Source organism: Mirounga leonina, unplaced genomic scaffold (assembly GCF_011800145.1).
Source record: "Mirounga leonina isolate KUSES-001 unplaced genomic scaffold, KU_Mleo_1.0 Mir_174, whole genome shotgun sequence".
Classification (NCBI taxonomy): Eukaryota; Metazoa; Chordata; class Mammalia; order Carnivora; family Phocidae; genus Mirounga; species Mirounga leonina.
In genome coordinates this window covers 1,908,632-1,934,683 of record NW_023270451.1, presented here as the reverse complement: position 1 = coordinate 1,934,683, position 26,052 = coordinate 1,908,632, and the positions used below count along the sequence as shown (strand labels likewise).

At 41.1% G+C, this 26,052-nt stretch overlaps 2 protein-coding genes across 2 annotated transcripts in view; both read left to right on the top strand.

The window, feature by feature from the left end:
- The window catches only part of PRKAR2B (protein kinase cAMP-dependent type II regulatory subunit beta), a 90,209-nt gene extending 80,050 nt beyond the window's left edge, over nt 1-10,159 (top strand). Inside the window, exons 7-11 of the mRNA XM_035020359.1 lie at nt 1,635-1,736; nt 3,462-3,536; nt 5,821-5,886; nt 6,012-6,150; nt 8,151-10,159. Of these exons, the coding sequence (XP_034876250.1) occupies nt 1,635-1,736; nt 3,462-3,536; nt 5,821-5,886; nt 6,012-6,150; nt 8,151-8,284 (516 nt within the window). The 3' untranslated portion in view covers nt 8,285-10,159. The remainder of the gene's footprint in view (nt 1-1,634; nt 1,737-3,461; nt 3,537-5,820; nt 5,887-6,011; nt 6,151-8,150) is intronic.
- Nucleotides 10,160-18,313: 8,154 nt separating this feature from the next.
- Nucleotides 18,314-26,052, top strand: part of HBP1 (HMG-box transcription factor 1) — a 28,373-nt gene continuing 20,634 nt past the window's right edge. The window contains exon 1 of the mRNA XM_035020358.1: nt 18,314-18,379. Within this exon, the coding sequence (XP_034876249.1) occupies nt 18,365-18,379 (15 nt within the window). The 5' untranslated portion in view covers nt 18,314-18,364. The remainder of the gene's footprint in view (nt 18,380-26,052) is intronic.

Sequence of the window (26,052 nt, the reverse complement as noted above, 5' to 3'; positions counted from 1 at the left end):
GAGGAATGTTGGAGAACCCTGAGAATGATAAACACTGGCATTTGACTCTTGATATTCAACAAAGTTGTAGTTCCTCTATGCACATTTTTTAAAAAAGAAAAACTCTGACAATGTGGATGTGACAACCTAGCATACATAATTTTTTCAAGAGCTTATCATAATTGCTTTATGATTAAAAAATTCAACAGTGTTTTTCATGCATTTTTTTCCTGCAACCCACATTTAGATTTCCATTCGGAAATATCACAACCAGTATTTTTTTTTTTTAAGATTTTATTTATTTATTTGACAGAGAATGAGAGAGAGCACATGAGAGTGGGGAGGGTCAGAGGGAGAAGCAGACTCCGCGCCGAGCAGGGAGCCCGATGCGGGACTCGATCCAGGGACTCCAGGATCATGACCTGAGCTGAAGGCAGTTGCTTAACCAACTGAGCCACCCAGGCGCCCCTCACAACCAGTATATTTACCAGTATATTACTATATTTATTTATGTATGTGTCCTTGTGTATAACTGAAATAAATAACTAAACAACACTTTACTAAAAGGTGTGCATGCTGAGATTTTCCATTCTTTATTTTTTACAAAAATGCTGGTCATGGGTGAAGAGGGTCAAAAGGTACCAACTTCCAGTTATAAAATAAATAAGACCTGTGATGTCCTGTCCACCCCGGCCACTGTAGTTCATGCTATATTTGAAAGTTGCTAAGAATGTAGATCTTAAAAGTTCTCACTAGAAAAAAAGAATTTGTAACTATGTATGGTGATGAGTGTGAACCAGACTTACTGTGGTGATCATTTCTCAATATATATATGAATGCCAGATCATTATATTGTATACCTGAAACTAATATAATGTTATAGGTCCATTATAACTCCGTTTAAAAAAATGCTGGTCATGTTCCACTGACTTGATTTTGGATATCCTGGGGCTGTCATCCACAGTAAAAGAACTGTGTTAGCCCGAACTCAGAGACACGGAGTGCAGTGCTGGCTTCCAGGGGCTGAGGGTGGGAGAGATGGGGAGATGGTGGTCAGAGGGTGGAAACTTCCACTTACAAGGTGAATGAGTTCTGGGGATTGAATGAACAGCATGGTAATTATCGTAAACGTTGTATTGTACACTTGAAAGTTGCAAAGGGAGTCTCAAATGTTCTCATTACAAAAAAGGGTAATTATGTGAGGTGATACCAGTATTAACTAACCCTTTTGTGGTAATCATTTCGCAATATATATGTATCAAAGCAACACGTTGTATACCTTAAACTTTTACACAATGTTATAGATCAGTTAAATGTCAATAAAACGAGGAAAACAGACAGGGCTAGTGCTCTTTTTTTAATGGTGCAATAGCGCCACCTTGTGGGTTTATCCCAATTATGTGTTGGCCAGTTCTGAATAAAAGGAAATCGTTTCCTTTTTTTAAAAAAAATGAAAGTAATATTTTATGTGGGTCTATATTTTATGCCTGAAGAAATTTTTAAAAAATCTGAAAAAAGTATAAATATTAACCTTTTATTTCAAAATCTTCAGTTACTGTTTGTTCCTTATTGGGACTAAAATGAAACCATCTCTTCAAACTTTTTTTCCTAATAAAATCTCTTAACTGTCTTTGTATCTGCTATTCTGCCTTTAGGACAGGGTAACCTTCAGGAGAATAATTGTGAAAAATAATGCCAAAAAGAGAAAAATGTATGAAAGCTTTATTGAGTCACTGCCATTCCTTAAATCGTTGGAAGTAAGTATATGTTTATGCTTTTGTTTTACTTTGCTTTAAAAGTTGTTCTGTTTGGAACATTTAGTTCTGTAGGAAAGTTTCTTTGAATATTTTTATTTGTAAAGATTACGTGATGGTGTTTGTATAACATGGTATTTCTTTCACTACCTGTAGCTGCAGATGTTCTGTTTTGCTTTGTTTTACAAGTAATGGACTCCTGTGAGTGTCTAGAACAGATTTATATGTGGTCTTTATCTAAAAGCAGACTTCATAGGTATTTACCCAAAGAATACAAAAGTACTAATTCAAAGGGATACACACATCCCAATGTTTATATAGCAGCATTATCTACCACAACCAAATTATGGGAACAGCCCACATGTCCGTCAACTGATGAATGGATGAAGAAGAGGTGTGTGTACACACACACAGAGGAATATTACTCAACTATAAGAAAGAATGAAATCTTGCCGTTTACGACATAGACGGAGCCGGAGAGTATAATGCTAAGGGAGAAATAAGTCAGTCAAAGAATGACAAGTACCCTATGATTTCACTCATGTGTAATTGAAGAAACAAAACAGATGAGAAGAGGGAAAGTAAAGAGAGAGACGAACCAAGAAACAGACTCAACTCTAGAGAACACACTGATCGTCACCAGCGGGGAGGGGTTGGGGGGATGGGGAAATAGGGGATAAGGATTAAGGAGGGCAGGGGGACTTGGTGTGATGAGCACCGGGTGTTGTATGGAGGTAACGAATCCCTGTATCGTCTGCCTGAAAACTAATATAATACTGTATGTTAACTGACTGGCGTTTAAGTAAAAACTTAAAAGATGTAAAAGTAGACTGAAGTAATGATAGAAATGTGGGCAGTAACTAGTTACACCTTTACAGGGAGAGCTTGTCGAAACATGGTGTGTCTTTTCCTTCCCAGTCAACCTTGCTGTTTACCCCTCTTCTCCTTTCCTCTTCAGACTGGCATTCCAGGGTCTCTTCTGTTTTCAGGCTATGCTTTCTCACTTGGTGAACTTGTCAAATGCCCTGGCTTTAAACACTGCTTATACACTGATGCCTTCTAAAACGGCCATCGCCAGGCCAGGTCCCTCTGTCGAATAGCAGACGCATTTATCCAACCGCATGGTTGACATTTGCGCTCACGGGGCTAATTGACATCTCAAACCTAGCGCGTCCCAGCTCTCCTCCACCCCTGCCTTCCCCACCTCTCTGCATCTGGGCCACAAGCCTCAGGATTAGTACTGATTCATCTCCTGAAATTTCTCTCTGTTGGGTTGTCGGTACACGCCTGGTGGAGGTTTTGGCCACGTTACAGAATGCATATGAGACAGCTGATCGTGTCTCGCGGCATCTCTTTTAACATGAAAGATCAGGGGTTGGAAATACATATGCCTTCAGAGTTAGGCAGGTGTAATGTAAGGGAGCAGAGGAAGCCAGGGTGGGGTGTCACCTAGACTTGGCGCCAGAGCGGTCGCCAAACCCCAGCCCGTTGTTGCTATGTGCCATCATGTGGGCTGGGGGTTGCTGAGGCTCCTGATTGTTCAAGAGAAGCTGAGAATTCAGGTTCTCCTGAGGGAAATCTATTTTAAAATGCTGGCACTTAATTAATACACACACAAACCCGCATGCTCTACTTATTTGGCCTCTGGGCTACCAATTTTTAACTTCTGAAATAGAAGTTTAGTCTGTTTAATTTAGTCTGTTTAATCATATCTTTTTTTCACTGAAGGTTTCTGAACGCCTGAAAGTGGTAGATGTGATAGGCACCAAAGTATACAACGATGGAGAACAAATCATTGCTCAGGTATAGTGCTTTTTAGGTAATTCAGCTTAGGGTTATATTCCAAAAGTTTCTTCCACGAGGCCGATCTTGATAAATTTTTCATTTGTGTCTGTAATTAGCATGTAGTGGTGGATTAAATGAATATTACTTCCACCAAATGACCTCTTAAAAGTGGTTTGATTTACAGCCATTAAGCTATTTGAATATTTTTATTTATATAATTAACTCCTGATGAATATGTATTAAATCATCAGATGGATTTCTGGATAATTTTCTACTTGTACATGACATGAAATTTAAATGTATCTACAATAAGATGTCATTGACAATCAGAAAAAACAGGCGAGCGCATTCCTTGAGATAACGTGGACCCAGAAGTTGCGCCGGGAGTTCTGCAGAGTTTTGCATGATCAGTTCAGGAGGAAGCCTCCTGGGGCTGCTCCCTGATAAAATTAATCAGGAAGGGAACACACTGTACCGTGTACTGTATCAGCTTCCAGGCACGAAATGGGGGCCAGCGTGCTGTTTTCACCCCTAATACTTCTCTGAGATCCCAGTTGCAATGGGTAGGAATACACACCTTGGTTATGACAGAGCTGCCAAGAAGTAGGATTTATGAAGACAGTCAGCGTTCACAGATAAAGCAGACGGATGATAGGGCCCATATTTCTCAGTTACAGTTCTAAGCCCTGGGCGAATGATTTAAACAGATTTTAAGGTTCTCTGATTTTTATATCACAACATTTATGCTGTATTATAATTTTAATCTAAAAGTATTATCTTTTGATACATGTGGAATAAGATGCAAGGTCTGTGAGCCTGAGGCAAGAATAATTGTGTTAGAAGGCAAACACACAAGTAAATCACAAGTCTCTCTCTCCTGTACACACATGTGCACACAGATTATAGTCAGGGGTTGGAAGGAAGTGGAGTCGAATTAGAGAACAAGGCTGAGGTTCTACCGTGGAAGTTGAAAAATAACCAGCCACAGAGCACTTTCAACATGATTCTTTCTAGCCTTTTATTCTGAAATAATTGCAGATGCCTGGTAAGTCGCAGTGGTCATGCAGTGGTCCCACGCCCTTGCCCCACTTCCTCCCGGTACCTGCTGGTGTTGCTGCAGGACACACCATCACACCTACCATCCGACATGGCCCAACCGACAGACCGAGTGTTGTCACTTCTACATGCACTTAGAGCACGCTTTGAAAACAGAATTATCAGGCGCCTGGCTCACTTGGTGGGTAGAAGTGACGCTTGATCTCGGGGTTATGAGTTCGAGCCCCACAGTGGCGTAGAGATTATTTAAAAGTAAAATCTGAAAAAACAATTGCACAGCAGTCAACAGATGTATTATGATTTTAAACACTTGAAAATTTGACAGGAAGCTTTTAGATACAAAATAAGAGAAAGGAGATTATGTATATGTATTAATCTTAGGGCTTATTGAAAGTATTTTTAGGTATCGTCTTTTAAGCATTTATAAATATCTGTGTTACATAAATCTAGACTCCACATTTTGGTGTGATGTATTCTGATACTGTGTTTCTTGGATTGTATGTACTAAAGAGTTTTGAAATTCCCAAGTTTCTCTAGAATCACTTTGAGAGGCTCAGAAAAGTCAGTATTTGCTGTCATGCGTACTGCACCATTTAATTCAGGAGGCATCATTGGAAATCAAGGCAGAGTTCACCCAAGAAGGGAAATCAGGGATGTAGTTAGAAATGGCAACACTTTCAGGAGCCTTTTTGAGGCCCCGAGGTGGAGTGGAGCATCAGTACAGATGTCAGGGTCAGGGCCCCCATGAACTGCCTCCTGATAAGTCTGGTGGTTTTCTCCTCCTTGAGAGTTTCTCCTCTTCGGGCCACCATGCCGATGGTTATCAGAGGATGACACAGGGTGTGCATCTGAGCACTTCTCGGGGAGCACGGGATTGGCTGGTGGAGCAGGAGGTGCTGGGACACAGCCCTGCCATCTCTGACTGTGGACATTGTCATCCAGGCTGGAGCTGGGGCCAAATTCTCACCTCCGTATTTGCCGTATCTCCTTGGCTAGTTTAGCAAGAAGTGCCACGGGAGAGAGTTTATTATTTCAGATAATTTTACAAATGAGCTCCTTATTCAAGAATTGTTGATCACGGTCTCTCAGTGTAGACGGTGAGATAGTTTGTTCCTCTGGGCCCTGGCTTTTCGGGCAGATCATCTGTACAACGGAGCTGGGTTGATCTCAGGGCCACGAGAGGCAAAAAGGATTGCTGTCAAAGAAATCTGCATTTCCCCCCACTGTTTTTGTTTCCTTCTTACAGGGAGATTTGGCGGATTCTTTTTTCATCGTAGAATCGGGTGAAGTGAAAATCACTATGAAAAGGAAGGTGAGTGTTGGCAAGTCTAAAAATTCATGTTAGCCATAGAGCAACAGGCTTTCTGATGCTCACCCTCAGGTTAACAGAGTCTTCTTGAGCTGAGTCAAGGCTCACACTCTTCCTTACCTTGTCAGGGTAAATCAGAAGTGGAAGAGAATGGCGCCGTGGAAATCGCTCGGTGTTCTCGGGGACAGTACTTTGGAGAGCTGGCTCTGGTCACTAACAAACCTCGGGCAGCTTCCGCGCACGCCATCGGGACCGTCAAATGTTTAGGTAGGAGTCACAGTGGTGGACATGTCTCTCCTGTTTGCAGTTGGGATGCCTGCATTCCATGTGTTCATGGGGCTGTACTGATGATTGCACTGGGTCCCCAAGTTTTATGGTCCCCACAAAGGAGAACAAGGTCAAGATTCATGGCATTATAGAATCCGTTTGTGGGAGCCCGTTTTTTCCCCCATACCTATTTTGTTCTTCCATATGGGCGTGAGAGAACGTCTTGTTTTAGTAAAGAATTCCGAGTATGGAGTTTTAGGTCTCATCTCTCAAGTAAAGTTTGTGTTCCCCAAAGAAAAGCCAGCCAGAACGGTATTTTTATAGTGTTCATCAGGGTCTGTGGGCAAAGCCCAAAGGTCTGTGTGAACGCTTCCTCCTCCTAGTCCTACGGAAAGGAGGGTTGGGTTTGTCCAACGCAGGATGGTTTTCTTTGTTGTCCAGCTGTTAATGATGCGGCATCACAAATGCCACCTGCAGCTGGAACACCTCTATGTGCATCTGAGACCTGACCTAGGAGAAAGAACCCGCTTGAATAGTGAGAAGTGGAACCCAGGAGGAGTCCATGTAGAGGACCCTGTAAGAAAATTGATTCTGCAGTAATTAGCCACTCTGTGTTCTCAGACCTGCAGGCATCTTCAGAATTCACTTCTTAGAGAAGTCACTTTTTAAAAGGCTTTCAGTACGTGTGATATTAATCAAGTGTTACACGTGGATGAAAGAGAAGGTAGGTAGAAACTGACAGGTAATTTTCCTGAGTACAGACAGGAAGGAGGAAGAGTAAAGGTGAAGTGAGTGAAACCGCGTTAATTTTTTTCTATAACAAATTTATTCACATTAAAGAAAATCTGAGAAATACAGAAAGGGTAGGAAAAACTCAGAGTTGCCCATACCACGACCACCACCATGACCACCACCCCCCTGTGATCCTGTTCGAATTCCTTCTCATCTTTCTCTATTTGCATGGGTTTTCTGTTTTAAAGTTTTGTCAACTGCTTTTTTTTTCATTCACTGTAGCTTCATAGGCACTTGCTCATTTTATTTCTCATTTGATCAAATTGTAGTGTTGTATGAGGTAAACATATGCATTATAAGTTATTCAGTCATTTCCCACTGGCAAATATTTTGGGGGTTTGGGCTCCATATTTTGGGGGTGGGGGAGAGTTTTTGGGTCTGTGTGCACATACTCTTTTCCCACATATAGGATTTTTCCTTAGCAGTGTTCTCAGGAGTACGCTTTCTTTTTATGGCGTTCGAGGTATACTGCCAGCTCTCTTGTTCTGTACTAATTTACATGCTACCAGCAATACAAGAACGTCCACTTCCTCAATTCTTGCGAACATTGTCTTTTGCACCTTTGCAAATTTGAGAGGCAAAAAAAAAAAAAAAATTTTTTTTTAATTTGGATTTCTGTGGTAGAGTGTGTGATATTTTCCACGTGTATATTACAAATTGAGTTCTTAAAAATGCAGGAGACAGGCAGGGAAAGTGACAGACAGCATATAGTTAGAAGTGGACAAAAGCGTTTTGGTCGCCACGTTGAATTGACTAGACAATAGGATAAACCAGTAAACATTACAAAAGGTAACACTGGGTCTTTACAGCACAGCATTGTAAACCCTGAGAAGGGAAAACAGTAGAGGAAAAAATCCCTTGCCACCTTTAAGGAGTTCATATTATTGAGATGGTGACATCAAAACTAATTTATTTTTTAAAATTCCAAGGCCTTGCCGTAACAGCCCTTCATTTTTTTCTTACCGTAGACCAGGAGCCTCCCACCTGACCTAGCATTGCACAATCAAGATTATCAAGGGAACACTGGCTGTTTACTTTCTGAGATGGATCATTTTTATCCTTATGCCCTTTTCTTGCATTTGATAAATATCTAAAAATACCATTGCATTATTGACACCTGTAGAATGGGCATTGTAAGTGACTTTGGAATTTTTCAGATTTGCAAAGAATGTTAAATTTGTTTTTCTTTTATTCTCCCCTTTTCTTAGCTATGGATGTGCAGGCGTTTGAAAGGCTTTTGGGACCTTGCATGGAAATTATGAAAAGGAACATTGCCACCTATGAAGAACAATTAGTTGCTCTGTTTGGAACTAACATGGATATTGTTGAACCCACTGCATGAAGCAAAAGTATGGACAAGACCCATAGTGACAAAATTACACAGTAGTGGTTAGTCCACTGAGAATGTGTTTGTGTAGATGCCAAGCATTTTCTGTGATTTCAGGTTTTTTTCCTTTTTTTACATTTACAATGTATCCGTAAACAGAGTAGTGATTTAATACTCAATAGGCTTTACCATCACTTTCTAAAGAGTAGGTCAAAAAAATACTGACATACTGATGAAATGACTTTGTACTCCACAAAATTATGATTTGAGTGAAAGGTTTATTCAGATGATTGTAATATACTGAAAGTATCTGTGTGTAAGAAGATAATTAAAGGATCACCCAAGGGTGATATGTGTTCATTTGGACTTCCCCGGATTGCTGTGTTAGTGAGTGTGCCCATGAAAAGGGACCCTGGCAGTGACTCATGCTGGACAGCCTTGCATCACATTCTTTTTACAACTCACTATATATAGTAAGTACAGTTTTAATCATTTTTGTTTTCTCAAGTTTTTCTGGCTTGATAAGTTATGTGCTGGCCTTGGACTACGGTGAAATGGTAGAACACATCATATGCAATTTTCAAACCTTTTCTATTTTTGCAATAAAGTACATTCTGACTTCTTTGGCATAATGTCAGTAACCTCCGTACTCCAGTGGTTTTAAGGACAGGCAATGTAGTCATTATGATAATAGGGAAGAGTCTTTTTTAAATGAGAGATCATTGACAGTTTCCTCATAAAGCATATATCTGCTTCCTTTTTCCATTTTGTAGTTCTCTGTACTCTTTAAAAGTTTGAGTTCGACATGTAGTGTCACAAGTAGTTTTTTTAAATACTATTTAAATTTGTCTTCTAGAAGTCGGAGATCTTACATATGCAAAAAAAATAAAGAAAGAGAAAGAAAGAACAGAAAGAAAGAAAAGGGAAAAAAAAGACCTCTCCTATACCAAAAATATGTTGGGGTCCTTATCAACATGCCCACAGGATATTTCTCTGTTCTTCACTAGGTGTACATAATATGATCCTTTGCAGACATCTGCTCCCATGGGTTTCCTTTAAGGTGGTAGAAATAAATTTTTATGAGCAAAACCATATATAAAGATAAAAGGAATTTCTGCTCCATCCAAATGTACCATTAGTCCTTGCCATTTGTGTTAATGTAGACTCAAAAGTGCAGGATGAACTTAACTGAATAGATTTTCATTGATAATATGCTTATTATTCTGCCACATAAGATGAATTACATTCAACCAAAAGCAGTATTATTCTTAACATGATTTCTAGGCCCACATGACCCCAGTGTCTGGAGAGGTTAGTTCTAACCAGTTGTTCACTTTTAAATGAGCTGTTGCATTTTGGGAAACAGGTTTTAAAGAAATACAAACCTGGGTAAAAATATTCTGTGGCTCTTAGAGTGTGATGTTATTAGAGAATGTTTATGGTCTTACATATATAATGAAAATATGGTTAAAAATGTGTTCATCAAATAATGTACATATAAAAATTATGTAAAGTATAACTTAACCACATTTTAGAACACTGTTTAACAATTTTGCAAACTTTCTTGTAGGAAGAGAGCTTATGACATGAAGATGACTTGTTTTCTATTTCAGATTTCATTTTAAAAACCAGGTCTGTTAAAAAAGAAAAAAACCACAAAGAACCCTCAGATTCCTGGCTCATCATTCTGTATTCTTTATCCACTTTTTCAAGATACCTTGTTGCATAAGCTGATTATTAACTATTCATGGAGTAGCAAACAAATGCCTGTTTAATAAAGAACTCTGACCAAGGCTGTAAATGCCAGTTACATTATTTTCAGTATTGTTGGTTATATTTAAATTTACCTTATAATAAAGCACACTTTTATAATAAAATGTTTTTAATGAAGTTTGGGGGTTTTTTTGTTTGTTTTTGGTTTTGTTTTGTTTCACTTGTTTCTGTCTTGGGATTTGGACGGTGCATATTGTACTATGTGAGAAGCAGGACAGACGGGGGGTACATGTGAAAGCTGCTGCCCCCGCCCCTCCCTCCTGGGCCTAATGCAACAAGAGAGTATAGTACTTTATGGCAATAGGGATTTACAGATTTTAACTATTAGTCATATGTGATCTAAACAATTGAGGTATGCTGCAGACTAACTTGGCCGTGTAGGTTCACCAAAGAAGTGTGACTAACTAGGGAATTTACATGTGGAAGTATCTAATTAAAACACCTCACATTTGACCTGTGGGTTTGGATGTCATCATTCAATCACAAACCAAGCTTCTTTACTCTTGGAAGATCCTCCACTGAAGTGTCATTCAAGGATACACTCCGTGTAGCTATGAATTATTCTGGAAGAACCTTCTATTAACACAAGGGCTTCTTGTTTTATATAGTGGTGTTTGCGTGTGTGTGTTCTGCATGTCACTATGAACTAGGGCTTGCTGCCTATATCGTAACAAACACTATCTGCAACACAAGTTGGGTGAGCATGCTTGGCTTACTGTTAGAAACTAGCAGACCATTTAAAATGTGTAGAAATGCTGCAAGGGATTTCTTGCATGGGAGGCATGGGACATGAAGCAAGGGACTCTGGATTTGATTGAAATATGTCCCATTAAGTGCCAAGTCCGTTCCCTTTCTAAAGCATCTTGAAGATACTGATCTAGTTTTCCTAATTTTCTCAAGCAATATTATATTTATAACAAGGACTACATGACCTATGGTATTCTTTTTTAAAAATTATTTAAATTCAATTAACCTATTATTGGTTTCAGAGGTAGAGGTCAGTGATTCATCAGTCTCATATAACACCCAGTGCTCATTACATCCCGTATCCTCCTCAATGTCCATCACCCAGTTACCCCGTCCCTCCAGCCCCACCCCTCCAGCAACCCTCCGTTTGTTTCCCATGATCAAGAGTCTCTTATGGTTTGCCTCACTCTCCGATTTCATCTTGTTTTATTTTTTCCTCTCATCCCCTATGAGCCTCTGTTTGTTTCTTAAATTCCACCTATGAGTGAGATCGTATGACAGTTGTCTTTTTCTGACTTATTTGGCTTGGCATAATACCCTCAGTTCCATCCATGTCGTTGCAAATGGCACGACCTATATGGCATTCTTAAAGAAAACGTCATGTGTAAGCCCGGAGGGGTAAGTAATACATCTGGATAAGCCATGGCTTTGTTAAATAACCGAACAAGGAATTCTAGTATCTGAATAAAATGTTAATACCAAAGGGAGAAATGAAATTGTTCACACATAAGGGAGAAATAGAATAGCAAGGAATGCTGGCTTCTGAAATTAAGAGTGTGAAGTGCGGCCTGATGTTGAATATCAGAAAGAATTTTGTTCTGACCAAAACAAATTGGAATAGGAGTTGAGACAACACTACTTGCTCCAGGATATTTTTAAAGGCAGCAAAACTGGTTGAGCAACTGAAACTATATAGTTGTTAGTCTTACCAGGTACTTAAAAAAAAATAGACCTTAAAAGTATAACGAATTATGGAAACAGTAAAGTTTACCGGGTATTGGCAGAGGTCTTGTGTGCCCAACAATAACTGTGGGAGCTTAGATCAATTCAGTGTGTGTAAGTGAGGAGAGTCGGTGACTTTGCCCAAATCAGTTACGTGATGAGTCCATAGCAGCGCTTGCAGGCAACTGAGATCTCTTGGTTACCTGTGTGGTTCTTGGTCTCCTATGTTTTCCCCATGTTGAGCCTATAGAGAAATCTGTATCAGGTTTACAGTGCAGATAGAAAGACTCTTGAGAGGAAAACTATGTGATCAACAGATCTGGGTCTTGTGTCCCTTTTTATGCTGTAAATTTATAAATCTAAAATCGCCTAAGACATCCTGAAGATGCATGTAACATTTGCATTTGGGAGATGTAATGAAGTATGCTGTGGAAGTAACTGTCGGCACCATAAAAATGAAATGACACTTACTAGGTTGGTGGTTATCCCCAGATTCAACCACAGCCTGAGCCTTGCCACTCTACCTGCCCCAAATCTCCCCCAATGTGTACTGCAAATTGTATATATATGAAATGTTTTTGTTAGTATCAATTATATTTGAGATGTTATAGTAAGTAAATGAAGTTTTACTCTCCCCTGCAAAAAGAAGAAAATGAGTTTTTTTTTCCAGAGGGCCAGAGAAGGATTTAAGTGTGAGCCGGAAATGTACTCAAATGACAAAAGCCTTAGCAACCCAGAAGCAAAACCCTAAGTGTTTTCTGCTTAACATGAAAAAAAAAGTTTGCAAAGTAGAACCCTTGAATGAGTGAGCAGTAACTATGACCTGCAAAAACCTCGGATAAAGGTGCTTCCGGTCGCTGGTTCTCCATCTTCGTCCTAATTGGAAACCTACCTAGATCCCGCTGAGGGACAAGAGAATAAACGGTCTCCCGAGAACTCGGCCACTCCTTTACATAAGGACTGTATTCTTGAAATGTATACAAATGATGTGTTTTAAAGCCAAATTATTTTAGAAGAGATGCTATAAAAACATCTTCGGCAAATTTTTTCTTTGTGATTGCTCCTTAAATTAGCTGAACTTAAATAGCCTCCCCATGTTTACTGCTACAGCGCATTGTGATAATGCTGTGGAACTTGAAGGAGTTGGAAGTGGATTCCAAGAATCTTGTTTGCCTTTGTGTGAGGGAGACGAATGAGAATAGCGCTTACCTTGTAAGAAGATGAGACCTCCCTAGAGCCCTGATGAATGTTCACACATGGAAAGCCCGTGGAAACTTGCTCATAGTCTGCGATCAAAACAGCACATGACATACAGCATAACACACAACACACTATCCTCCTAAGAAAGTTCGTGCGGCTTATTTCCTCCTAACTTCTCATTCATTTGTTCAGCAGGCACCTGTTGACTGAGTGCTCAGACAGAAAGATGCATAGGAGATGGTGGCGGGGAAGGAGGAGGTAATGTTGGTAAATGTTGGGGCAGCAAATGGAAACAATATTAAGTGTAGTGACAGTGTGATAAGAGCTGTGTAGGTATTATTCCTGTGGTTTTAGTTGCCTTTTATCAGACTCGCCTCTAAGATGAGGTACTTTTGACTGGCAACTAAAAGAAAATACACAGATGAGGGCCTAAAATAACAGACATGAGGAGAAAATATGTGGGAGTTTGTGTTACACGGTTCAGATAACGGGAATGGTCTAGAAAACTTGCAGTGGAAGACATGAGAACAGTCATTTGAAAGATGAAAACCTTCCTATTTCTGCTTAAGTTTAGAAAGTAGGATTAAGTTGAATTTTTTGTGGCCTTTTCTAAACGCTCACATTTTCATGAATACCAAATTGGGCAACTAACAAAAACGTTTTGAGCGCTCTTGAGGCCATGAAGCATAGTGCCCTCGGAGTCCTGAGGACACCCAAGTTTGTTTCTGTCCACCTGGATCTGAACTCCACATAGATTCAGCTGCTTTTAGGAACTCTGTTCCTAAATTTCTTGCTTGCACAAAAAAGTCACGATCTAAAGTTGAACCCAACCTTTCCCCTTCTCCCAGTCCTCAAGTCTGTTCTCTCCAACATTCCCCACCTCAGCAATGGCATCGACATACCACCGATACCCACTCACAGGTAATCTCTGCACCCAACGTGGAGCTCAAACCCACAACCCCGAAATCAAGAGACGCATGCTCCACCGACAGAGCCAGCCAGCCCCCCCCCCTTCTTTATGCCCCTTTTCCTTTTCCCCTTGGTTCTTCCTCCTAAAGGTGATTGTGTTAAGACACCCAACGTGCCAACCACTGAAGAAAGCCCTTGCTTTATGGTCATCTGAGTAAAATTTAAACTCGTAGTAGAATCAAGAATTACAAGTACAACAAACATATTACTCATTTCTAAAATGGCACTCATCATTAGCTCCCAGGCATTCTCTTACAATTTGAGTATACCTGAGTACTTGGAATTAATTATAAAATTAACTTATTTGAAAGTATAGTACATACATGGAAGGATATCTGTAAGATTTTAAGAGTCTCATGCTCTACCGACTGAGCTATCCGGGCGCCAAGATTTTATTTTTTTTTATTTTCTTAATTTTTTTTAAGATTTTTATTTATTTATTTGATAGAGAGAGAGTACAAGTAGGCAGAGAGGCAGGCAGAGGGAGAGGGAGAAGCAGGCTCCCTACTGAGCAGGGAGCCCGATGCGGGACTTGATCCCAGGACTCTGGGATCATGACCTGAGCCGAAGGCAGCCGCTTAACTGACTGAGCCACCCAGGCGCCCCGGGCGCCAAGATTTTAAATAATCTACCAAAAGAGAGACTATCTGAAAAGTTGGGGAACTACTTTCAACCATATGTGTGTTCCATTTCCTAGTTTTAGTACAGATGGTCCCCAGCTTAGGATGGTTTGACTCACAATTTTTCGACTCCACGATGGTGCGAAAGCCATGTGCATTCAGTAGAAACTGTACTTTGAATTTTGATCTTTTCCCAGGCTAGCGATACGCAGGAGGACAATCCTCTTTCACGATGCTGGTCAGGGCAGCCAGCTCCCTGCCAGCCACACGAGCAGGAGGGTCAACAATCCATAACCATACACTTACAGCCATTCTGTTTTTCACTTTCAGGAGAGTATTTAGTAAATTACATGAGATGTTCTACACTTCATTATACAATAGCCTTTGTGTTAGATGATTTTGTCCAACTGTCAGCTAATGTAAGTGTTCTGAGCAAGGTAGGCTCTGCTGAGCTGTGAAGTTCTGTAGGTTAGGTGTGTGTTGTTGTTTTAAAGATTGTATTTATTTGACAGAGAGAGAGAGAGAGATCACAAGTAGGCAGAGCGGCAGGGAGAGGGAGAAGCAGGCTCCCCACTGAGCAGAGAGCCCGATGCGGGGCTCGATCCCAGGACCCAGGGATCACAACCTGAGCCAAAGGCAGACACTTAACCAACTGAGCCACCCAGGTGCCCCTGTAGGTTAGGTGTGCTAAGTGCTTTTTCAACTTGTGATAATTTTCAACTTACGATGGGTTTATTGGACATAACTCCATTGTAACTTGAGGAAGATCTGTACTTGGTTTGAGTGATTTCCTTTTTATCAATTTGAACAGGGATATTCTCAATATGTAAGCAATGCCATGTGCTTGAACTTAATCTCGCTTAGTCCAGCAAAGTAGTCATTGGTGTGCCAAATGTAGTGGAATTGAGACAGAAATATTGTTTAATTTTACCCCAAATAGGATTTATCTTTTTTTTTACTACCTTTAACAAATCAGCACTTCATGTTTCTTTATGAAAACAGAAGTTTGTGTGTTTACATGTTCTTAATTATATCTGCTCTAGTGAAAGAGTAGAATTTGCATATATTAAGATTTTCAAGGAGATCTTACTAGTTTTTTACTTTGATCTTTGCTCTGGGTTATGAGTTGGCTGGTTTTGTTAGTCACCCAAGAATTTATGATGATGATACACCTGTTAAATATACATGAGGTACTAATACTGTCATTTAGCTTCCCAGGAAAGTCAAAAGACAGGACTAATTGTCCACTTTAAAGGTGTATAGATTTCAATACTGATATTTAATCAGTTGTGACTGAAATGTCAGAATTTTACTCCCCAATGACTTAAACAAAAATTAAAGTATGTGAAAAGATTTTATATCTTTGTAGCAAAGTGGTCAAATAATGGGAACTAAATATTTTGAATGAGTGAATGGAAAAACTTTACAGGGCTATTAAAAGGTAATTATTTATAATAATGTACAATATCTTGATCTGAAGTTGAAATTATTCTTACCATCATAGTGTCGACCAGTAAAGAACATCTCCAGTAAGGCTTTTAGTAAGAACTTTCAAATACAAAACCTTTTAAAATAAGGTAAGGTTCAGGGGTGTCTGGTGGCTCAGTTGGCTAAGCATCTGACTCTTGATCTCAGCTCAGGTCATGATCTCAGGGTCATGAGTTCAAGCCCTGAGTTGGGTGTGGAGCCTACTTAAAAAAAATAATAATTAATAAAATGAGGTAAGGTTCTAACCCTAAAAGCAGGTCTCCTGGTTTATGCAATGAATAGGGGAAAGGAGTGGCTCAAGCTGTTGAGGGTTCATTTTTGGGGGGGGGAAGGAAAGCTTTTTAATTTCCCGGTGGGCATAAAACATAAATATTTCAAATTTTAATTTAAATGATTAGGTAAATTTCACAATTTTTTCTTTTTGTCAAAAAATGACACACTGGAGAGACAGCCCAGCAATCCTCCACTGTAAGGGGGGGAAGAAAGGAAGACAAAAAAGGAAACAAAATAACAGGGTCACAGTCCACTTTCTTTTTTGGATCCCTCTACTAATCTCTGAAAGATAATACATTCAAATCCTGTCCTTTTCCCTCAGTGAAAGATTTAGGCATTTTGTTGGCTCTCAATTATTTTTAGGAAAAAATTACAATGTTACTATTTGTGAATACAAGAAGTAAATCTTTGATCCTATGGTAGGGAGAACTATTTTAAAATAATTTCACTTCAAGGCTTCAAACAGGAAACCCCTAAAAGAATTGGAAAACTTGTTTTAACCCATGAGAGTTGTTTGGGATTTGATTTGTTACCTGGCTTTCCGGGAGATTTAAAAACTCAAGAAATGTACCGGGGGGCGGGGGGGGGGGAGCTTGTTAAAGGAACAATCAGTTATGGTTAAAGCCTCTTTTCAGTAGTTTGACTATTGATTTCTAACTAATGTAAGTTTTCCTTTTAATTTTAAGCATACACATAGTGATCTAAAGATATAAAACCTGAAGCATAGCTTAAATGATTAAACGTTAAAGGTTCAAAGGAAAAAAAGCTTAATAATGCCTTTGTAATGTGAATGGCAAATACATCAATTATAGACTCGGTGGACTGTGATGGACAGCCATGTTTAAAGTGAAGGTACCTATAAAGCCAAAGAAGCCACCCTCCTCTGGTGAGTCAGAGTATTAGTAACTTAAGGAGGAACTCCTAGTGGCAACAAAGTGGAAAGACATTCTTCTCTCTTTCATCAATGGGAAGTCGTCTGGAGGGGAACACTGGTTAACAAAATCTCACCAAAGACACTTAGATAATGATTCACTAATTCAGTTTAAGTCACACATTATACTATTTACCTTAACCAACGAGCAAGCTGGTCAATACGGAAAATACCGCGTTGACTTGCCTCAGTCTCTACGTCAATAGTAATCGTCCACCCCTTACAGCTTTGTAAATTCTCCAGACCCTGAACTTTTCTTTCAGTGTTCATCCCCGAGCCTCTCAGTGCCTGGCACGTAGCCGGCATTCAACACATCTTGGGTGAGCTGATCAAAGCTGGCAAATAAACCTTCTCAAGTTGCTGTCGGGGGGTGGCCAGGCAAGGGTGAGGACAAAGGAATTCAAGTTCTTCCCACTGGAGCCCAACACCACCTTTATTATCCCCATAATGCCCGGAGCTGTGATTTGTGGGTGACTGGGTCCCTCGTGAGGCTGCACTGCTTCCGCTTGTGCAGTCATCTCCTTCCCCTCGCACTAAAACAATACCTTGGCCTCCTGCCAAACTTCGAGCAGCGAGCGACTCTGGCTGTTTATGGCCCGAAATGGGTGCTGCGAGAGACTGGGGCTCTCCGAGTGCTGAGAGAGGCCCAGAGGAAGAGAAGAGGCCAAAGCTTTAAAACACTCCCTTCCTCCGCCCCCCTCCCTTTTGTCCCAGACACCAAAACAAACGAGCTGATACACGTGTCCCTATGACTCTTGTTTACTATCAAGACAGCGCTGTGCAAGCACCTCTGGGATATGTAGTCCAACCGGTTCCTCTTGCCAGCAGTGTCCCAGAACAGAGCAAGGCTGAGACTACGAACCCACAATCCATTTCGGGGGCAAAGTTTGGCTTCGGTCCCCGGCGTCTCGGCAGCAATCCAATCCGAAGCGCTCACTCTTGTGATTGACAGGCCGTCTTCTCCAGTGAACACAACACAAAAGTCAATACAAGCCCGCCTCCCGAGACGGACCACGGTATCACCCAATGGGAAAGGGGAAAGATCGAATGGCAGTTCCGTAGGCCAATAAGAGGGCGAAAGATCTGGGGGGTGGCTCAACCCCCCGGGGGGGTTGAGGGGAGGGGGGAAGACGAAGCTTGAAAGACTTGGTAATGGCGACGGGTTTGGTAAGTAGGAAAGTTTCGGTTGAGGAGTAAGAGCGGCGGCGGGAGCAGTAAGGCGCGCCGGACAGACCGGCGTCAGTCGGAGAGGGGGTACACGAGCCGCTGGTGGTGTTGTCGCGTCCAGGGCGGCCCGCGTCGGGGCTGCCCGCACTCCGCGGCGGGTTTGTTGTCTTTCAGTTCGGGAAGGGGTGGGGGTGGGGAAGGGAGGGGCAGGATCCCGAGGGGAGCGGGCGGCCGGGCGGCTCGGGTCCGCGCTCCTCTTCTGCCAAGGGCTGCTCTCACAGTGGGAGCAGTTAACCGTCCGATAACTGCCCGCGGCGAGCCCACCGGACCGGCGCCTCCCGCGAGTTCACCTGGGCTTCGCGGCGGCCGGGCCCGGGGGGTCTCGGGGGCTGGGGCTGGGAGGAGTCGGCGAGGTCGGCCCTTCGGGCCCGGTTGCGCGGTGGGTGGCCGGGCCGGGTGTGGAGATGGGGCGGGCCTGGGCGGGGGGAAGGGGCCGACGCGGCGCCGGGGCTGCCCAGGAAAGTTTGACTTCAACTCCGGGCGTGTGGGCGGAGGGTCGGAGGTTGGCCCCGGGTGGGCGGCCGGCTGGGGGTGGGGGACCCCAGTGAGGCGCCGCCTCTTCTGGGGGCCGAGGGGGGCTCGGCCCGAGCTGGGAAGCTCGCGGAGCCGCTGGGCCCCGGGGCTCATTGTTACGCATTTCGAATGAATGGGCTCCGAGGCGCCTGCGCGGTGCAGCTGAGCCGAGGGGAAAAACAAGCCTGGAGTCCAGGCTGCGGTCACATGATGGGGGGAGGGGAGGGGAAGGCGATGAATGGCGAAAGAGGGTGGGGGATGGACTTGGCTTGAACCGGGAGGCGCAGCCTCTTTGACCGAGAGCCCAAGCTTGGCAGGCGTTTCCAGTCTCCGCCTTCCAACCTATGCTGCCCCAGGCCGATTAAAACAAACAAACAAAAGAATCCAGGAGAAATCGGCAGCGGGGGCCCGGTTTTTGTAGCTTCCCTAAGCGGTGCACGGCGTCTGGGGGATTTCAGTCGCGGCAGTGCATTCTCCACTGCCTAGAGTTCGTTCTTCAGGAGTCTTCAGCAAGAATCGCTTTTTAAAGGGAGCGCTGACGACAAGGCTGTACTCCAGTCTTTAGCTCAGGCTGCTACTCAGGCTAAGACGGGAGGAGGGTAATAGGGAGCTGTGTGTGCTAGGAAGTGTTGGGAGTCCTACCAGCAGTTCCCGACGAAGTGCTTTAGATTGATTTCCCTCCAACCAGCGGTAACAGATGACTCCAACCTTGGTTTTGAATTAAAGTCACCTTTTAAAAATTAGAAGAATTTTTGACATCTGTAAATACTTTTCTGGTGTTTAACTATTCATAATGCTCTACATTTGTAATGTATTCCTAGTATTTCGGTTTTTGCTTTTTTTCACCCCCCTCTGCTCTTGTCTTTTGTTTTAGCTTGCTAACAAGGGTGTTAGGGTCGGCTGTTCAGTTTCCTTGATTAAGCTACAGTAGTTTATCCCTCCTGACATGTGGAAGATGTGTTCCCAGACCTGTGGATGCCTGGAACTGGGGATAGTATTGAACCCTCTATATGCTGTTTTTTCTTATGATAAAGTTTATAAATTAGATATTAACAGTAATAGTTAATAATAACATAGAACAATATGCTGTAATAAAAGTGTGAATGTGGTCTTTCTCAAAATACCTTATTGTCCTGTACTCACCCTTGATGATGTGAGCTGATAAAATGCCTTATTTGGTGAGGTGAAGTGAGGTGAATGACCTAGGCATTGTGACTTGGTTTGGCTGCTATTGACCTTCTGACTTTAGGTCAGCAGGAGAATTAACTGTTTCCAGACTGGGTTGACCTTGGGTAACTGAAACCAGAGAGAGGGAAATCTCGGATAAGGGGCGATCACTGTAATCCATTTTAAACACCTCAATTCCTCATGTTAGAGATCTAAATTAATTGCACACGACCTTCTCCTCGTCCCCTCCCCCCTAACAATTTGAGCTTTGTAAAGAAGTCCTTTGGGATTAGGGAAGGACATATAGAAATCCTTTCCGTGATATCCCTGAGGGTTGAAAGCTAGGGATTTAAGGAAGAATAGGCACTTGAAAGTAGGAGTCTAATCTCTGTTGGTCTATGCCTTTTGTCTCTTTTCAAAGAGAAAATGATCACATTCAGTTGTCAGACTGCTGTTTTCCTCATCCATAAGAATAACTTTGTTCACAGAGCTCTTTTAAGGTTTTTATGAAATTAGAGGAAGTATGTCAAATGCTCTGTACATAGGAGGTAGGCATTTAGTAAAACCTAAGTTCTTTCTTGGCCATCCATGGAGATTTAGCTATTTCTGGTTCTCTCCACCTGTCCTCTTTCTCAGATTTGGTGGATAATTATTTACGAAAAGTTGCAAACAAAAGCAATAGAGCCTTCCCATGTCCCCCCAATAAAAATTTGTAAATTGGACATGCCATTTCAAAGCACAGCTGCTGGAGAATTTTACTCTTCCCTTTTGAGAATCCCTGGTGTAGTTGCAGAGTTATCTCCAGTACAAGGCAAGCTATGTCAAATCCTGTAATACCAAAGCAGTATGCAAAAGTATGAATGAACAATAGGGTTAGCTCTACCAGGAGATATTTGAAAGAGAAGCTTGTTTATCAAAATGAATGTGTAATTGGCATAATGTATGTGCGGGAGAATTTTTGACTGTGGACCCTTTTGGTATCCTTTTACTGTATTAGAGGTCTTGCTTCCCTCAAATAGTTTGACAGAGGAAAGTCTGAGACAAAAAAATTCACATTGGTATAGGGATTTGAATTTTGTTTTCATGTATTTTATTTAATTCTCCCGATAGCCCAGTGAGATAAGTGCAGGTGCCGTGAGGCCGAGGTTAAGTGGCCTGCCTCACATTCCATGTGAACAAGAGGGAACCTCCAGTCTTTTGACTTAGGTCTAGGCTCCCATTTACTGTGCTGTAGGCTTGCAGAAGCACTACCTCCATTATCTCAAGACCAAACTTTTGATAGCCTTGAGCAGTGAGAAGTTCACACACACAGAATTCAAATCCAACAAATACTTGGTGAGTATTTTGTTAGCGGGGCCGTAGCTCTGTTTTGAAATTGAAATGTCTTTTTCCCAGCTCCCTATAAGGAATATTGTGAGGGGATGTTGGGAGATCACGAACACAAGGGGCTGAAGAAATTATAGAAGTTGCAGAAGATGTTAGTGTACTGTAAATGGCAAGTGGGGACAGTGCAGGACTCGCTGATGGGGGAGGAGAAGATCTAGTTGGACGGAGAAAGCCAAAAAGTTCTGTAGAGGGAAGGGGAGGACAAGACAAATTGCAGCTCTGCTTCCCTGGATCCCCGAGCAGCTCTGCTTCGTACACTTAAGGATGGCTCTGAGGAGATACATAGGTATGGTGTGACCTCTGAACTTCATACTCCAGATAAAATGAGAAAATGGTCAAGTTTAAGATTGATTGCAGCTGGGGCTGACTTTTGCAGGTCACATCCTCTCGTAAGGCATATTACAACAGATGTTTATAAGGAGCTTGAGTCACTAAGATAGGTTCATTTGTTGTGTACACTTAAAATGTTGGAAAATTTTCTGTGAGAAGACTTCAAACCTGCTATCTAAACTGGAAATATTCACGGTTCAAAGAACTCAGAATGACTAGTTCCTGTCATGTCTTAGGCATTACTCAATAAGGAACCTGCAGTGATACTACTAATTTTCTAAGAACTCTTGCAAAGGACGCTGGGAGCAGGTGGCTGACAAATTGGGAATGTGAATACACTGTTTTTAATATATTTTCCCTTAAATATGTGTTATAGATGTTTCTGCATACTCATGTTTCAGTATGATTTGTTTTATAGGCTTAAAGAAAGTGTTTATGGTCCTGATCACATCAGACCTATGTTCAAAAATCGTCAGTGGTTCCTCATCGTATGCTAATTGCTTATAATACTGGCCACTCTGCATCGAGGGTTTGCTCTGTGTTAGGCACTACTGTAAGCTTCTTATATTTGTTAGCTCACTGAGTCTTTACAACAACCTATGTAGGTGTTTTTATGATTTCCATTTTACATAAAGATTTTTAAATAGCTTGTCCAGGACACATAGCTAGTAAGTAGTAAATCTGATTATAAACTCAGGTAGCCTAATTTCAGAGACTTACTCTTGTGTACAAAAACCAAAGAAACCAATTTTCCTAAACTAGGATTGAAGATTCTGGCTCAGTCCACCTTTCCAGCCTTGGTGTCCATGACCACAAGACACACAAGGCCAGCCTACCTTCTGGTGGTACTGGATTTTATGTTGTTTTGATTTTATCCATTACTTTGCAGACTCTGCAAGTTTGCTCATGTGAGTTTCTCTCATTGGAAGGCTTTTCTTCCTTCCTTTTTACCCATTTGTAGCCAAGCCCTGCTGTGTAGAACTGTGGTTATTTGCTTATATCTTTCCACTAAAGTACAGATTCCTTGAGATTCAAGACACATGTTCATCCTTGAGGTCCAACATTGCAGCTAGTATAGTGCCTTGTACATAATGTATATTCAATAAATGAATATGCGTATTTAAATAGGAAGGAATTTGGTAATCATTTTTAGCTCACTTGTTCTCACAATGCACCTGGTATTCTCTGGAAAGAAAATAAATAAAAACCAGCGCATAGGGTTGTACCCCAGACCAAATAAATCATATTCTCCGGAGGTGGGGCCTTGGCATCATCTTGTTTGAAGCCCACATAATCACATGCTTGAGAACGATCTAGCTAGAGTGTGCTTGATTTTTGCAGTGTGATGTGGAGGTTCAGAGTAATGATTTGGCCATTTTATTCTTGAGAAATCAATTTGTGTTACTACATCTTTTGTAGCCACCAGTTTTGTAGGAGATTATTCGTTATACCTCAGCAGATTTGCTGTTAACCGTATAGTGAGACTGTGATTAGTAGATAATAAATTGTACTAAACTGGAAAAGTGTTCATTTCTTGTGAATGCTTGGACATCTTTTGGATAGATAAACTGTTATTTCCCTGAAATAATGGCATGATCCATGACTTTTATTAAGTGTTGGATAACTTGTCATATTATTGAGGAAGGAAATTGCTGAAGCTGAATAAACTACCTGTTTGGTCTCCGTATCATTAACTATTTTCAGTAACTTCTATTTAGGACGTTAAGTGCCCAGAGTATGTATAAGGTTGCGCTGTGTCAGTCTAGGGATAAAACATTTTGTGAAGAAGTCATTTTATATTTCTTTTACTCACTGTGTCTCATTTCATCCTCATAACCCCTGTAGGAGGAAAATAGAGCAACTGTTTGACAGATGAAGATAACTGAGTTAGTGAGAAGCTCAGTCACTTACATCAGATAGTGGTCAAGCTGGACTCAAAACTCATGATTCCTTACATCTGACCCAGTGCCCTTTTCACTACTCTGTAGAACATCTTAGTATTGAGTAAGACTCTAAAGCAATGCCTAGGATCTGGGTCATTTTTGAGGGGTATAGGCAGAGAGAACCTGAAGGAGGTTGTTAGAAATAAAGTAAGGCAACAGCAGTTTGGTTACATGTGTCAGGAACCGTAAGAAGATGTTTAATTGCCATTCACCTACTAATGTGTCTCTAGAAATCTGAAATAATCTGATATAAGCAGATATTTTTTTTAAAATTTAAACTGTTGTTTAGAAGAGTAAAAACCCTGGGAATACCATGTTCAGCAGTAGGAGGGATAAGGAAATTTTGGTATATCCTAATGATGTATATTATGGAACTATTTAAAATAGACCTGTAAGAAAAATTAGTGACATAGGAAAATGCTTATGAACTTATGCGAAGGAAAAAGGTATCAATTATATATAATACAAAGTATGAAGGAAAATGTGATTGTAGGTGTCTGCATGAAAAAGAGATTGGATTGTAAAACAGTATACCAAAATGTTCACAATATCTAAATCTGGTTGGTGGGATTAGAAGTCATCCTTTCTGGGGCGTCTGGGTGGCTCACTTGGTTAAGCGTCCAACTCTTGATTTCGGCTGAGGTCTTGATCTCAGGGTCCTGAGATCAGCTCCCTGTAGGGCTCCACACTCATCAGGGAGTCTGCTTGAGATTCTTTCCCTCTCAGGGAGTCTGCTTGAGGTTCTTTCCCTCTGCCCCTGCCCCACCTCCACCCGTACAAGCCCTCTTTCTCTGTCTCTCTAAAATAAATAAATAAATCTCTTTTTAAAAAGTCATTATTTCTTTTTTTAAAAAAATGCTTTTTAGGGGTGCCTGGGTGGCTTAGTCGTTAAGCGTCTGCCTTCAGCTTAGGTCATGATCCCAGGGTCCTGGGATCGAGCTCCGCATCGGGCTCGCCTGCTTCTCCCTCTCCCACTCCTCCTGCTTGTGTTCCCTCTCTAGCTGTGTCTCTCTCTGTCAAATAAATAAATAAAATCTTTAAAAAAATAAAAATTTAAAAATGCCTTTTTTTCCATTTTTTCCCCCTACAGTGATTATGTATTTTACAGTTAGGAAAACATATTTCATAATAAAAAGATCATGAAAAAGCCTTTCTAGAAAAAAATTGTCAGTGTTTGTTGGTGATTATGTCATGGCTTAGAAAGCTCTGGTGTAAATACTGAGCAGTTAACGTCTTTTCACTGCATTTTGATCAGCATAGGCCCAGGTACTAGACTTTTAGTGACTTTAAATTGTAGTATATTTTATTGTCTTATTTTGAGGAAAAGCTATGTCATGTTAGATTTCTTGTGTGTATTTCATATTAGCTCATTAGAACTTTTTTTTAAAAATGAGATTTGGAGTAAAGCCTGAGAAATCAGGAAATCTTCCTGCTGCTGTCACCCCGGTTAAATAACCAATTTGATCATTGTCCAAAGGCAGAATGTAAAAGGTATAAACACATTTTACTTTCACAACGAAATTTAGTTGGTAGACTTTGCTAGAAATCATTTAGGTATATTAACCTATGTTATTTTCTTCCTTGTGATAGCTTTGTAGGCTTAAGATGAGGATAAATTTACTATTTGTTTAAATTTCCCATGATTATTATTCATCTTTCTAGAAATAATAAGCTATTCAGGGGACAGGTATCTTTTTATGATGGCTGGGTACCAAACTTTCATAAAGAAAATGTAGCATTTTTATTTTTTTGAGAAGTGTACTATATGGCCATTTTAAGAAACTCTTTCTTAAATGTCCTTCAGAGAATGTTATTTTAAGTATGTTAAACTTTACTTTCAGAAGATGAGAAAACAAAATAACAAGTTGGTAAACAGAAAAAGTGAAATAGAATCTTCAAAAATGAAAAAAAAATAGAATATTCCTTCAGTTTTTCTTTTTTTAATTTAATGGAGGAAAGTTGGTTAATTTTCTTTTAAATTTGAAGATACAGGGGCGCCTGGGTGGCTCAGTTGTTGGGCGTCTGCCTTCGGCTCAGGTCATGATCCCAGGGTCCTGGGATCGAGTCCCGCATTGGGCTCCCTGCTCGGTGGGAAGCCTCCTTCTCCCTCTCCCACTCACCCTGCTTGTGTTCCTGCTCTTGCTGACTCACTCTCTCTGTCAAATAAATAAATAAAATCTTTTTTTTAAAAAAAATTTGAAGATACAAGTTGAAAAAATGGTTTTCTTGGTCTCTGTGTTTGGGTCTCAGAGTTATTTAAAGAGATAAAATATA